The sequence below is a fragment of the Opisthocomus hoazin genome, chromosome 14 (assembly GCF_030867145.1).
Source record: "Opisthocomus hoazin isolate bOpiHoa1 chromosome 14, bOpiHoa1.hap1, whole genome shotgun sequence".
Taxonomy (NCBI): Eukaryota; Metazoa; Chordata; class Aves; order Opisthocomiformes; family Opisthocomidae; genus Opisthocomus; species Opisthocomus hoazin.
Window position 1 is genome coordinate 23,860,771 of NC_134427.1, and position 15,403 is coordinate 23,876,173.

General features: G+C 60.1%; 1 protein-coding gene across 1 annotated transcript in view; it reads right to left on the bottom strand.

Annotated features, from left to right (window-relative positions):
- The window catches only part of MID2 (midline 2), a 110,126-nt gene that overhangs the window by 28,570 nt on the left and 66,153 nt on the right, over positions 1-15,403 (bottom strand). The window contains exon 3 of the mRNA XM_075435708.1: positions 4,136-4,231. Within this exon, the coding sequence (XP_075291823.1) occupies positions 4,136-4,231 (96 nt within the window). The remainder of the gene's footprint in view (positions 1-4,135; positions 4,232-15,403) is intronic.

Sequence of the window (15,403 nt, forward strand, 5' to 3'; positions counted from 1 at the left end):
GACCTTGTCCAGGCGGATCTTGAATATCTCCAGAGAAGGAGACTCCACAGCCTCCCTGGGCAGCCTGGGCCAGGGCTCCGTCACCCTCAGAGGGAAGAAGTTCTTCCTCGTGTTCAGCTGGAGCTTCCTCTGCTTCAGTTTGTGCCCGTTGCCCCTTGTCCTGTCGCTGGGCACCACTGAAAAGAGCTTGGCCCCATCCTCCTGACACCCACCCTTCAGATATTTGTAAGCATTTATTAGGTCCCCTCTCAGCCTTCTCTTCTCCAGGCTGAACAAGCCCAGCTCCCTCAGCCTCTCCTCGGAGGAGAGATGCTCCAGTCCCCTCACCATCCTCGTAGCCCTCCGCTGGACTCTCTCCAGTAGCTCCTCATCTTTCTTGAACTGGGGAGCCCAGAACTGGACACAGGACTCCAGATGGGGCCTCACCAGGGTAGTGTAGAGGGGAAGGAGAAGGGATGGAGCAGAGGACCCCATCCCACCCCCAAAACCGTCAACGGGTCTTGACCAGGTAGCCAGGCAGCCGTGCCCAGGGGACACGCAGCAGTCCGCGCCTCGGCGTGCCGGGGGCACAGCTTCCCGGGCACGGCGTGGGATCCCCTGGAACAGGACTCGATGGGCAGAGCATGCTGGGACCGACGTGTCCACCCGCGTGCAGCGTCCACGAGAGCTGGAAAGCAAAACCCCCTGCACTGATAAGCAGAAGCGTAGAGGCGCAGAGATATTTTCTGCTTCACACTTTAATGTGCTCTCTGAAAAGGTGCCTCTGAAGGGCAGGACTGAGTACTCAGGAAGGCTGAGAGACGTATTTCAACTGTTATTTTAAGCTGAACAACTGACAAAGCTGAAAACTCCTAAACTACATAGAAAACGACAGTCTAGAGGTCTGAAACTTCCAGAATCAGAAAGAAAAAATAGCTTTCAGTTCTTCACAGGTCAGTTCATGAAGATGCTGGAGCTGGATTCAGAGAGGGAGGAGGTTTGGAAAGACACCCCACTGTCCTGCCAAATCCAGACGCATCCCTGCTCCATCCCTGCCAGAGCTCGGAGTCCAAGCGTGACCTCTCAGAGCAGTGAGTGCTGGTGACTGTCACCACTGCTCTGCAAGGACGCTCTGGCTCCTTCTCTGCCTGCAAGACACCCTCTGCTCTCTGTTTTACCACCGTCACTCCAAACCCGCCCGGCCCTGGGGGAAGAGGCAGCCCAGGAGAGACACCTCCGACAAAGCTATCCCTACTGCAGAGCCCAAGACCCCTCTCCCGCCACGACGCGCCGGCCGAGGCAGAAGCAGGACAACGCGGCAGCACCGGCGCAGCCACGCTTGGGAAGGCCAGCAGTGCTGCAAAACCCAGGAGCGGTTTTTCTGCTCCTTATTTCAGTGTGGGAACTCGGAGCGCGTCTCGGCTCCCTCCTCCTCGCCCACCGGGCTGTGCCCAGCGACGGCTCGCTGCTGCTGGTGGCACACGCGGCACCGCTGGCACGCTCAGAAAGGGGTTTTGCTCTCTTCTCCTCTCTCCAGACCATCAGGACGGCAACAAGGACATTAATTAGCGAGCAAAGAACAGAATGCTGACGCTGCCTGCAGAAACACGGGGGTTAGGAAGCACTTTCCCGGCCCCAGGACCCCAGTCACTCTCTGAGATGCAGATGGTGAAGAACCATAGAATCACAGAATCATTAAGGTTGGAGAAGACCTCTAAGACCATCAAGTCCAAACATCACCCCATCCCCACCGTGCCTGCTAAACCATGTCCCCAAGTGCCACATCTACACAGTTTTTGAACCCCTTCAGGGATGAGGACTCCACCCCTGCCCTGGGCAGCCTGCTCCAATGCCTGGCCACTCTTGCAGGAAAGAAATGTTTCCTAATATCCAGTATGAACCTCCCCTAAAGAACAAGCTGCAGCTCCCTGCGCGAACGCATCCCCGTCTGTGGCAAACGACTCCAGGCTGCACGCGCAGCATCCCCGCACCCCGCGGCTGCTCGGCCCCCGGCGCAGCTCGGGGACGCGGTGCGGGAAGCCACAGGGCTCGCATCCCCCCATCCGGGGCTGGAGCGACCCGGGGCAAAGCCAAGAGCCGTCGTGTTCGCTCAGGCGCTGGCAAACGCCGCCTGAACCCACGTCGGCGATCCCCGCGGCAGCCCCGCGTTTCTGCTCTCTGGAAGGGTGCTGGTTCAAGGAACTGCTGCTTTATTTAGCAACCAAAAAAAAATCAATAGCCCATTAAGAAGAAAGTAATTGCAACAACCTCTCTCCATGTACCACTTCAGTAAACAAAGCTGCAAATTAATTGGCTATTAATTGGTATGTGCACTTTGAGGCAACAGTGGGGTGTTATCCACCTCCTTCCCCCGGATGTCTTCCACAGGAGCGCATCGCTCGGGAGCGGCCGACGCCGCGGCGTCAGTCTGCTGGCACAGCTCTCCCTGCGAACACGTCCTCGGCGCTGTGAATGGAAGCTGCCTGATGGCACACCGGGAACCCAGCGAGCTTTACAGGTCAAGTGGTCAAAGCAGCAAGGTCAGCCGAGTCCCTTTCTTCAGCAGGATTAAGGGTGATCTCCTCTCCTCCTCCGACGCTTTCTGTAATCCCCTCGACAAAGCCTTTCCCCCTTGCTGCTGGCTTAAGCCTGAACGCTGCTGCTCTGCTACAGAAAGCGGGGCTCGGGCAGGAGAGATTGCGATCGCCGTCCCTGGCAGCAGGAAGGATGCAGGGAGCAGAGTGCATGTGTCTGGGAGGAGGAAGGAAGGCGAGGAAGACAACCAGCCGCTGCAAACCAGGAGAAAGGCTGGAGCCAGCCTTGCTCTGCAAGGGGAAGCTGCTGTCGTGCAAGGATGGAGACAAGGTCCCCGCCTGCACGCCCACAGCGGAACCAACTCCGCCCGAAAAGAGCAGGGAGGATGCGCTCTCCGCACGCGTGTGATAGCTGCTGGCCAAGGACAATAACCTTCCCCCGTGTCGGCAGCGGGCAGGACGGGGCGGAGAGCTACGGGCTGAACTGCAGCAGGGAAGGCTCACGCTGGACTGGGGAAAGGCTTCCTGGCACGGAGGAGCATGAGACTTCAGATGCCACGGGAAGAGGCAGCATCTTCGTGGCACGTCCAGGACTGGTGGGACAGCCATCGTCACGATACGCCTCAGGACAGGCGCCCGCGGGGGACGGTCCCTCCCAGTCCTCCCTGTCTGGCACTCTCCGCTCCCACATTCACGTCTCAGAGCGACTGAGTGGCTCAGGGCAGGATGAGAGAGGCTCTCCCAGGGCTCCTGCCCCGGCTAGCACCAAATTACACAGCAAAATCGGAACTCAGCGGCTGGAGACAACGCCTGGAAGCCCTCTTTTTACAGCAAAGGTCGGAAAAACACTCTCTTGCTACAGGAAAAGTCAGGCTATGCCAAAGCGCTCAGGAGGAAAGCGACCCAGACAAGCCTTGATGTGAGCAGCAGGCTCAGCCTCAGCAGCACGGCTCTGGGTGCCTCACCACACAAAGGACCGTGCCCCACAGGGCTTCCCCAAATCACACCTGACCCCCCCATATTCCCTCGGGAAGAGTCGTCCTCACCACCAGCCCTGGCTCGCCTGAGCCCTGCAGAAGACACAGACACGGCCTTCTCCAGCATGGCAGACTTGCCCGCAGGTCACCACCAATGGTGGATGCAACGGCACCGGGGAGCACCCGTGCCCGGAACGACACCCCTGCACCCCAGAACGGAGGGAAAGCACCCGCCCGAGCCCCGCGGAGGGGAGGACCCTCCCCCCCTGCGCACCCAGATACTCCCACCATCGCTGCCTGTGCCTCCATCCCCCTCCACCTTCCAGGCCGACCCCAGCTCCCTGGCTTCGCTCCGGGGATGGGGATCTGCTTCAGCCAAAACGCACCCCAGGGGAGAGCACTCCCCACCCGTTAAACGCTCGCAAGCAGCGGTGGGGATTTTATATTGCTTCCTTGCCAGCACCGGCAGACACCCATTGCTCCCCTCCTCCTCTCCATCAGGCTGTGCAGAGGACTCATCTCTGCTCCCAGGGCAATCCCTGGGGAAAGGACACGGGAGCGATCCCGTGCATCCCACCACGCGAGCCAGGAGCTTCCCCGCGCACCCTCCCCACCACCCCCGGCCCCCAGACTGCGCTCACCAACCTCCACTTGCTGGCAGATCTGTATCAGCTTGGCCATCTGGTTTTCCAGTTCACTGTTGCGTTTAACCAGGTTGGTGAGATTCGTCTCCAGGGTTTGCTGCGAGTCCAGAAACGGGAGAGGAGAAAGAGAGAAAAGAGAAAGATCAGCAAAGCATAACGGTGTTGGGTTGATAGTTGGACTTGATGACCTTAGAGGTCTTTTCCAACCTATGATTCTACGAAAGCCAGAGGACTGTCCCCAGCCTCCTGTCAGCAGCCGAGACCATCTGCCACCCAAGATGCTGCCCGAGGGAGGAACACCTTCAATAAGGTTGGGCAAAGGCTCTTGGGTTTCTCGGCAGCTCCTGCCCACGCCGGAGGGTCGTGCAGGGGCCAAGACGGGGGAGCCACGAGCTCGGCACCATGGTGGCCCCGAGGACGTCACCAACCGGTGGTGACAGCGTGGGTGCCCGCCCTTTGCTGCCCCTTTGGAGATGGTTTGAGAAGCTGGGGTGAGCTGCGTCCCTGCAGCAAAGCTGAGTTTCTCCTGCGTTCCCTGGAAAACTTTACAGGCAGCCGGAGAAACATCGGGAGTATCTACGATTCTCACAAATGTTTGCAAACCACTCACTGCTGCTGAGCCCTCTGACAAGGCGGGAGAGACTAAGCGTGCTGCTTGCCGCCTTTCCACCAGGAAAGAAGCCAGCACAGCTATCTTCTTCACCAGTTTTGTTTTGCAGATGGTAAGGAAGCCAAGGCAGAGCGTGCTGAACCGTCAGAGCGAGATCTCTCCCCCTGCAGAGCATCTCTGCCGGAGCGACACCGGCAGAGGCAGGGCGAGCAACGCGGCAGCTCCAGCCCGAGGCACGGGGCCGGCCGGCCCCGCACGGCAGCCAGCCGCTGGCGAAACCCGGCCGAGCTCGGCCGTGCCCTCCCACCACGTCCCACCGTTTCACGAGACTATAAAGAGCTGTTCTGCTCCGACGGCCAGCCAGGAAGCCTGGAAGAACCGCTGCTGTTCTCCATCCCTCTCTCCCCTCCTCATCCTCTGTCGGTACCGGTGACAAAAGGCCCCGGGAGCAGGCTGTGGTCCCCACCACGAGCTGCCCACGCTTCCCTGCCCGGCTCCCCGGCCTCGTGCGAGCGGGCGGCCGCCGGCAGATCGCGAGCCCGGCGGCGCGGGCATCCCCGGGGAGCGTGGCCTGCTCTGGTGCAGTGTCCAGAGCAGGATCCATCGGAGCGTGGAGGCAGAGCCCGTCTGAATAGATTTCAATATCTGTGGACACGCAGTGGACTCGTATTTTTGTGGATATCAATAATTTAAGTGACACCGCGTTTCCATTAAAATACGCGGTCCCACTAAGGGGAAGTGTTTTACAACAAAGTGCTCTCTACCTGTTGCAGCGCTTGTCGGGAAAATGATATCCTATTAATATTTTAAACTTCAGGGCTGGAAGAGGATCCCTGCAGCGTTCTATTCATCCTCGGCTAGAAGCTGCAGTCCGAGGCTTTCATCAAGACTCCAGCAGACCCATAAACACGGCCTTTCTCTGCACACACAGATAATTTGGGGGCTAGTTAGCCAAGGGAACTTGAATCATAGTCATGAAGTACAGGCAAAGCATTCATTCCTGAAAAACCACCGGCTCCTAAAATACTCCGAGCTCGTTTGCAATCCTGCAAATTGTTAGCGAACGGCGGGTGAAGCAGAACGCAGAAACAGGCTTGAAAAATGAAATCAAACCCAGGGTGCCTTCCTTCATCAAGTGGAAAGCGCTTTGCACAACAACGCTGCACCGATAATGAAAAAGCCAGCTGCTAGCTGTTCCTGACACCCTCTTTCCTTATAGCTCAACACTGTTAAACGTAATTTGACTAAAGCATTGAACGTTAAACTCGCTAATTATCTTCCTCACCACCAACTTGGCTGCACTGAAGTCGCAGCTTTGAAATTGCGTTCGCTCTGCTTTAATGTCCCAGCGCTGCTGACGGAGGGCAGGGAGGGGAGACGAGCGCCAGATGCGCTTTGAAGCACCCGAGTCCACAACACGTTTGCAGCACCCCAAGTTTTCCAGGGACAGCGTCACCCCTCGCCCACCCATACCCACACACAGAACCCGCCCCGAGCACCCGTCCCTCCGTCAGCGTACGCGGAGGCTGCGGCGATGCCGGGGCAGCCGCCCACGCCGTGCTGCTGTTAGCGACGGCTCCGCACCAGCACCCGCGCTGGCGGCTCCCTGCCTCGCAGGGTTCCTCAGGGAGGCACCTCCGGCCGCCGCACACCCCTGTGCCGCAAGCGAAAACGCAGATGGAACCATTCCCTTCTGTTTGAACTGCTGAAACAAACAAAATATACCGGGAGCTTTGATTACACCAGCTGGTTATTTTGTAGGTATATATAAATTACAGCAATTACAGGGGTTGGTTTTTAATTGCATTATGACATGCTCATAATTTCCCCAAACATTCACCTTCTGGCCTGAAATACAGAATATTTGATTTCTCTACAATCAACAAGAGAAGTGAGAAAAAGAGATAAAGAGGAAACACCGCCACGTCCTTGAGCAAAAGTCACGGGTGCTCAGCGAGAGGAAGGGGCCGGCTCACCCGGCGAGCCCGACCGCGCGGGGACGGCCAGCGTGGGAAAGCAGCCAAGCCCTTCCCGTCCGGAGCCGCCGCGGTCGTACAGCTCGCAGAACAGCCCCAGGACCAAACCCCCTCCGGCAGCTTCGACCTCGCAGCTCAGCGGCCGCTCCCCAGCCACCTGCGGGTCACCAGGTGCAGACCAAACGCAGCTGGCACCCAGCTGAGGGAGCTGAGCAACGTGGCACTGATGGGCGAGCACTGATGTTCGTGTTTTATTTAACTAGGTGCACAGTGAGCAACAACAACTTCTCTATTCTCCTTTTTTCCCAAATACCAAACAAGCAGTTGAACAAAATACGGATTTCTCTGTTCCTGTTTGAATCACAGAATCACAGAATAGTAGGGGTTGGAAGGGACCTCTGTGGTCACCCAGTCCAACCCTCCTGCTGAAGCAGGGTCACCCAGAGCAGGCTGCACAGGACCTTGTCCAGGCGGGTCCGGATTATCTCCAGAGAAGGAGACTCCACAGCCTCCCTGAGCAGCCTGGGCCAGGGCTCTGTCACCCTCAGAGGGAAGAAGTTCTTCCTCATGTTCAGACGGAGCTTCCTGTGCCTCAGTTTGTGCCCATTGCCCCTTGTCCTGTCGCTGGGCACCACTGGAAAGAGCTTGGCCCCATCCTCCTGACACCCACCCTTCAAATATTTATAAGCATTTATTAGGTCCCCTCGCAGCCTTCTCTTCTTCAGGCTGAACAAGCCCAGCTCCCTCAGCCTCTCCTCGTAGGGGAGATCCCATCAAGGCTAGAGGCTCAAGACAACTTCAGGAATTATAAATATCAGGCTTCCTCCTGGTCCGCTGCGCTTTGCCAAATGCAGCTCTGCCTCTGCCCGGCCGGAGAGCATCATCCTGCGCTCCCCACGCTGCTGGCACCCTCACTCCATGGCACGTCCCCACCCATCAGTCTGGAAACTGGTCCACACTGGGAAACACAGTCAGCCTCACTGCTTTAACCAGCTGGGAGACAGGAGCAGAGCAGCCTTTGAGCCCTGAGCAGGAGGGCAGCGGTCCCCGCCGAGCCCCTCGGAAGCATCGCACAGACCTGGTCTTGCCGGAGGAGGTCCGATGCCCACGGGCTTCGAGCCACGCGAGTCCCCTCCACCGGTGGCAAGCCCTGGGTGCAGGACACGAGAATCCGGGGTGCCCCGGAGCTGGGGAGAGCCACAGCCCCGGGAGTGGAAAGGCTGTCGGCGGCACGGGGGGCTTGTGCTGCTGCTGCTGGTCTGTGCCAGCGACCACTTGCAGCCAGCCCCGGTGCTGCTCTGACGGGCGAGAGGGCACGGGGGGTGTCGTGTGGCTCTGCCTTCTTACAGAACCGGCCTGCCACATTTATCTTCATGCAAAGGCAGCCAAAACTGCAGAGTGTTTACTTGCAGTGATTTGTTTCGGGCTTTTTTCGTTGCCCTTGTCCATTTGTAACTGTTTTCAATACAGGACGCAGGTCCCTGCCCTGCTCCCTCCACGTGCCACCCGCACAAACCACACGCGCTTCCGTAAACACGTGCACGCACAGCGAAAGCCAAACCAGCTGTGAAACGCTTCCCCGCACGCCCGACGGCCGGGGCCCCGACCCCAGGGCTGTAAAGCGGCAGAGAACGGGTCCCTGGACGCCCACCACCACTCCCTGTCCACAAGGACGCAGGGGAAGGGCACCGGGGGCAGCTGGGTGGGACTGAGGACGCATGGCCAAGCCCTCAGCGGCTGAGGGCGTGCGGCCAGGTCTCCTGGCACGGGGAAGGGTGGCTGCTGGGTGTCCTCTGCCCAGCTGGGAGCAGCACAGGCAAGCCGGGTGCCACCAGTACCTCGCACTGGGTACCGAGAGTCTGCCACGACCGCTCCTGCAGGAGCTGGTCAGATTCTGAAACCAAAACCAAAGTTCTCGATGGCATCCTGCAGCTCCAAGGCTGACGAAGTCACGGAAAACCCATGCCCGTGTCCCTGCTTTTCACGGGGCTGCTGCCCCAGGTCCCGTGGCGGCGGGGGGACGAGGGGCACCGAGGCGGCTGGGCTTGGGAACGCCGGCACGGCTGCTCCTCGGACACGGTGACCAGCTCCCAGCTCTGTCCCGACCCCTTCTGCCTCCCTCCCCGTGCGCGTTGGGGAGGGAGGGGGATGGGTGGCTGTGCAGCACCCTCCCAGCTCCGCTGACCTCAGCCGCCTCCGCGCTGCCAAACCGAAACCCCAGGGATGTGGCGAGCAGCGCGCAGGCCAGGCTCTGCGCCGCGGGCACGGCCGGCCCGGGGCTCCGGCACCGCTCCCGCGCCGGCCGACGGCCCCACTCCCACCTGCCCTCCCCGGTGGGCAGCCAGGGGACAGAGCACGGGGCCCACCGGCCGCCTGCCATCACCGACGCGTCCCTCTGAGGCCATGCTCATAACCAACCCCCAGCCCCAGCAAAAAAAAAAAATCAGGGGAAAATACGATGAGCAAGTCAGCCGCCTGCCTTTGCTGGAAGAATTTCCCCAGACAATAGGACAAGTGACAGAAAGACAGGACTGAGCTGCCGAGCGGCTCCCGCCTCGTGACACTAATGCATTTTAAGTCGCTTTGGAGCAAAGCATATTGAGTAAAAGCTGAAATCAACTGCCAGTTTTCAGTGCCTGGCATTGCCCTAACCGGCAGAGCTGACCTAGAAAATCCAGCCATTTGTGACGGCGAGGTTCTGACGGCGCTGAAGAGCCTGGCGCAGGAGCCCTGAGCAGGCAGAGATGCGGGAGCCAGCCCAGCAGCCGGTCACCTCCGCGGCGGGGGACGGGGACCACGGGAAGCGTCTGACCAACAGACGAGGGTGCACAGGAGGGTGCGACTCAGGGCACTGGAAGGACAACCTGCACCATCTCCCCCCCCGCCCCCAGCCCAGCCAGAGCGATCGGGAGCAGCTCTGAATCCGTTTGTCGCGTTGAAAACTGGATGATTTACCGGGTTTAAACCCTGCCCTCCGTGCAGGCCTGAGCGAGGGCAGGCAGGATCAGAAATCAGCGCTCCTCCACACAGCCTTTCAACGCAGACTGTGTCTCGTGTCTCCTTGGGAACTGAAATTTAGGAGAGAAGAATACAAGAAGAAAAAAAACCCAAGTAAACAGGGCTAACTGAATGTAATTTGCAGCTGTTGGTTGTGCCACAGCGTCATCGGCACACACTGGATCCGCGTCTTCCCGGCTCTCCTTGAGCATCTTCCTCTGGACGGAGTGACCCAGCAGTGCTGGAGCCCGCCCGACGATGGGGAGCAAACCCACCTCATGAGAGAGAGCAGAACAGCCCGGGTTTGCAACTCAATCCCTCCCCATGCCGGCTGGGCTTCGCACATACCCCGACACCCATGCCCCGTGGGACACCCTTACAGGCACGGCAGGTTCCCAGCAGCTCTGGTGCTTAATTACTGGGAGGTCCAAACCAGCTCAATGAGAGCAAATGAACCTGTGCAGAAGTCTGCTCCTTCCCACCGCAGCTCCGCCGAAGGGCTCGCGGTGGCTCCTTCCCTCCATCCTCGGGTGCACCCGTGGGCTCCTGATCCCTCTGTCGCCACAGAGGCCAAGGAAATGATGCCCCGGCCTGGGAGGCCATCGGGGTTTGAGCTCGACTCGTTTCCCACCAGGGGTGCAGAGCTGCCGGGCAGGCACGGCCGAGCGCAGCCGGCCTCGGTGCAGCTCTCCTCCGGCGGCAGGCAGCAGGGCTCTCGCAGGCAGCGGTATTGTGCACCGGCTGCTTTTTGTCCTGCACTGCTTCGGCTGCTGGCTTGGAACATCTAGAGCTTCTCCCACAGAGGACGCAGGTCCATCGCCGAAGCAGGGACAGGGAATCGCCACTCGGATGCTTGCTAGAGAAAATGCCGAGTGGGCGATCGAATGTCCCGATGTCCCCAAAGCAGGAGATGTCCCAGGCGGCTGAGCTAAACGCACCCAGCTGGAGCGTGCAGCCCGAGGGGTGACCCTCCGCCCGCTCACACAGGGGCTGCCCAGGCCAGGCCACGCCACGGGGCATCGCCGGGGCACGCAGGGCCAGGTGCCTGTGCTGGCCGGGAGCTCCCGGGATGCTCCTGCCCCTCTCCCAAGCCCCCGTTTCCTTAAGCAAGGCTGCCAGGGGCGTCTCTTGCCAGGCTCTCTCTAAATCAGAAACGCATTTCTGCCAAGAGGAGGCAGCCAGGCTCTCCAAGCCCGTCTCCTAAGGAGATGGTAAAGTTTTTTTACCCTTCACACGACCACTGTGTTTTTTACTGCTCTGGACGTCGGTGCTGCAGGTGATTTTCTCAGCAGCTCCCCCAGGGCCTGGCTCCACATCAAGGTAGAAGTCTTCATCAGAGCCCAGACTGCCAAACACACGCACGCAGGCGTGTGACCATGCGCCCAACGGAGCTTCAGAGCAGGAACATCAGAAGGATTGGCAGACTGGAGACCCACAGCCCCGCCGCGACCCGCCCCGCGTCCCGCGCCGGCAGCGGGCGCAGTGGGAAGGGGCTGCAGCCCCATGGCGGGCGCGGAGCGAGTGAGCCGGGGCTCCCAGGCAGGGAGGGGAGCTTTCTGCCCGCAGATGGGCTGCCCAAAACGCAACTGTCTCCGACATGTTGTCCTTCCCTAAGGGCAAGCGTACGGGAAGGCACACGGGCCGGGGCTTCTCCGCACGCTCTGCCCTGTCGCTAGCCATGGCCACCAACCACAGGGCAGTCCCCAGCCGCTCCCAGGCAGGCGAGTGCAGCAGCAGAGACACGGTAAGGAGAATGGCTTGTTTATCCCCCTCAGGAAATTCCTCTCCTTCCACGGCTTCGGATGACCTCTGGTTTTTGGCAGGATGGGAGGGAGGACGGAAACTGGACCGGCATCGCTCTCGAGGAGAGTTCGAGCAAGCCTGGTCGATTGACGGACATAGTTCATGACCACTGAGGCAGCTGGAAAACCCCGCAGCCGGAGTGAAGAGGCGCTTAAAACGAAAGGACACCTCACAGGCTCGCTGGCCCGGGTCAGCCACGTGCGGGCAGGCTCGCTGGTGCCACAGCAGCTTCACACCCGGCAGGGAAGGTCACGTCCGGCGGCCCCTGCCCTGCGCAGCCGCCGGAAACCTCGTCTCTCCCAGGATTTACAGCAACACCCGCTTCCGCAAGCACATCTCGCCCTCCTGGCAAGGCCACGCTGTGCTAGAGAGGCCCACGGCTCTTGGGGCTAGAAGCTGCTGGCAAGGAGACCGCCATGCTGAGAAGCCCCAGAATACTGCCCTACGAAGGTCTGCGGGCTCCAAGGCACCTCCTCGACCTTCCCCTCCCCCTGCCTGTGACAGTCCGGGTCCACCACGGGGGACAGCACCTTCCACGAACGTCCAGCCACGTAAGAGCACCAACACAGCTCTGGGAAGCCCACCACGCTCCTCCCAGAGCTCAGCCCTCTGAACGCGGCGAGCCGCCGGACCTCGGCACGCTCCGACTGCTGCCGGGTCTGGGACCGCTCCCGAGCATCGCCCCATCCCCGTGGGGACACATCCGACGAGATTCCAGCTTCCACCAGCACACACGTACGCACGCAGAGATTTTGTCTTCTTAATGTACATCTGGTTTCTCAACTAAAATAACAAGAGGTAAAAAATAGCCGTGGGTAAAACTCGCAGCCTGTCACGGGGAGCAACCCAGGGTCAGGCTTGCCTCTTCCCAGAAACTCGCTCTTTGGCCTCGTTTCCCCAAGAAAAAGACAAACTGCTTCTGCTCCTACAGAACGGCAACCTGGGGAACGGGGCGGGGAGGCTGCGCTAATTCCCCTATTAATCAAAGCTGTCCCGCACAGTTCCAAGGGGGAGGACGACATGAAATAGTTTAACGTTGCCATTTCTCCAAAGCTGCTGATCATCTGCAGACTCGGTCTTGGCCAGTCCTGCCGTCTGGCTGCTTAGCGTGCACCCCGAGGGCTGCCACTTCCCCGGCTCGCTCCTTCTGTCCCTGCGCTGCTCCACAGAAACAGGGGCTTCGCTTCCGAAAACGAGACCCTCTCCACAGCCCATCACAACGCGCGAGGGCTCCGGCAGCGAGCGCCGTGCACGGAGGGAATGCCCGCCGAAGCCCAGCCCGCTCCCGCGGCACAGCCGGGCAGCCTGCAGCGCCGGGCTCGCGCGTGCCGTGTCCGGGGAGCCGGAGGGGAAAACCAGGAGCTGCCCAAGGGAGAGCTCGGCCTTCAGCTGCCACCAAACAACCTCCCGGCAGAGGCTGGGACTGGAACATCTGCCCTACGAGGAGAGGTTGAGGGAGCTGGGCTTGTTCAGCCTGGAGAAGAGAAGGCTGAGAGGGGACCTAATAAATGCTTACAAATATCTGAAGGGTGGGTGTCAGGAGGATGGGGCCAAGCTCCTTCCAGTGGTGCCCAGTGACAGGACAAGGGGCAATGGGCACAAACTGAGGCACAGGAAGCTCCGTCTGAACATGAGGAAGAACTTCTTCCCTCTGAGGGTGACGGAGCCCTGGCCCAGGCTGCCCAGGGAGGTTGTGGAGTCTCCTTCTCTGGAGATATTCCAGACCCGCCTGGACAAGGTCCTGTGCAGCTTGCTATAGGTGACCCTGCTTCGGCAGGAGGGTTGGACTAGATGACCCACAGAGGTCCCTTCCAACCCCTACTATTCTGTGATTCTGTGATTCTGTGATCGCAGGGACACGTCAGCACAAGGCACAGCACAGCAGCTCTCTGGGCACTCTCTCTTCTGCGTCGTCCATCACTGACCGAGACGTCTCGGGACAGGTCTCGTTACGAGACCCGCTCCCAGGCTGCAGAGGGGCAGGGACGTCCGGCAGGCCACCTCCAAGACCCCGAACCCTCCGGCTGCCCAACGGGTGCAGAAGCACCGCAGCATCCCTCCCTGTTCTCCCCCCGCCCAAGCCTGGACAGCCCAAGGAGCACATCTTCGTGGTAACCTCGAGGGGCAGAGGACCCACAGCAGCCCAAGGACCCACAGCAGCCCCAGGAGCACATCTTCGTGGGAACCTCGAGGGGCAGAGGACCCACAGCAGCCCAAGGACCCACAGCAGCCCCAGGAGCACATCTTCATGGTAACCTCGAGGGGCAGAGGACCCACAGCAGCCCAAGGACCCACAGCAGCCCCAGGAGCACATCTTCGTGGTAACCTCGAGGGGCAGAGGACCCACAGCAGCCCAAGGACCCACAGCAGCCCCAGGAGCACATCTTCATGGTAACCTCGAGGGGCAGAGGACCCACAGCAGCCCAAGGACCCACAGCAGCCCCAGGAGCACATCTTCGTGGGAACCTCGAGGGGCAGAGGACCCACAGCAGCCCAAGGACCCACAGCAGCCCCAGGAGCACATCTTCATGGTAACCTCGAGGGGCAGAGGACCCACAGCAGCCCGAGGACCCACAGCAGCCCAAGGACCCACAGCAGCCCCAGGAGCACATCTTCGTGGTAACCTCGAGGGGCAGAGGACCCACAGCAGCCCAAGGACCCACAGCAGCCCCAGGAGCACATCTTCATGGTAACCTCGAGGGGCAGAGGACCCACAGCAGCCCAAGGACCCACAGCAGCCCGAGGAGCACATCTTCGTGGTAACCTCGAGGGGCAGAGGACCCACAGCAGCCCAAGGACCCACAGCAGCCCGAGGAGCACATCTTCATGGTAACCTCAAGGGGCAGAGGACCCACAGCAGCACTCCGCTGTCTGTGTCTGTGCTGGTCGCCCCGTTCCCCCTACACCCACCAGAAGTGATGCTCAGAAGCAGCGGTTTGTCCCCAAGGTCACAGCTGGAACAGAGCAGTGGAGCGACCCTGGAGCATTGGCTCCTCTCTCTGGACATCTGATGGTCCTGGTGGGATGCTGCCGAGAGACCGGGCTCCTTCCTGGCCACCCCAACTCAGCAGCACCACAGATCTCCAAAACATTAACAAATTACAAATAAATCGAGAAATCAGAAGGATAAGAGTTACCGGTGACTTGATTTCCAAGCCCGCTACGAAGAGAGAAGCAGCTGGGGACCAGGCTGGGCACGGACCCTGGGGCAGCACCAAGCCCCCGTGCCGTGCACGTCGCTCGGAGAAGGGCCACGCTGCCGGCGCAGCCCAGCCGTACGCAGGCTGCTCCCAGCAGCGTCCCCGCAGTGCTACTGGGAGCCGACGCCGGCTGACAACCCCACCGGTGCAGCCAGGGAAGCAGCGAGAAGTTCGGCCGCGGTGCAGCCAGCCCGGCCCCCGCCGCCACGGCAGCCCCGCTGCGCACGGCTGGGCAGACCCCGACACAGGGACGAGCCTGGGGCACAGCGCGTCCCCAGGGGCTCCGTCCCCACGCCCAGCAAGGTCCGAGAGCACCTCCCTTGACCAAGTGGCCTCAAACCATCCAGCTACGCAAAGGAGCTAACGAGGCACCACAGAGCTCGCTTAACGAACACTTCTTCAAAAACACGGCAGAAAGGCCCACGGTTTATTTAGGTCCTTCAGCGCTTACGTCCTTTAATCTTTCCAAAGCAATTCTTCTACTGTTGGATATTATCACGGTTTTCTGTATCATCGCAGCAGTGTTGAAAATTGTTTAAATATTTTATTAAATTCATCCTGACTGTGACATGCCAGTTTTGATTCCCGAAGCCATCTAACCATTATCTGCTCGTTTGAGCTGTCCTATTTAAATACTCGAGACTTTACTCCATGGTTCAGGCTGCGTGCTTTTCAGCTTGAAA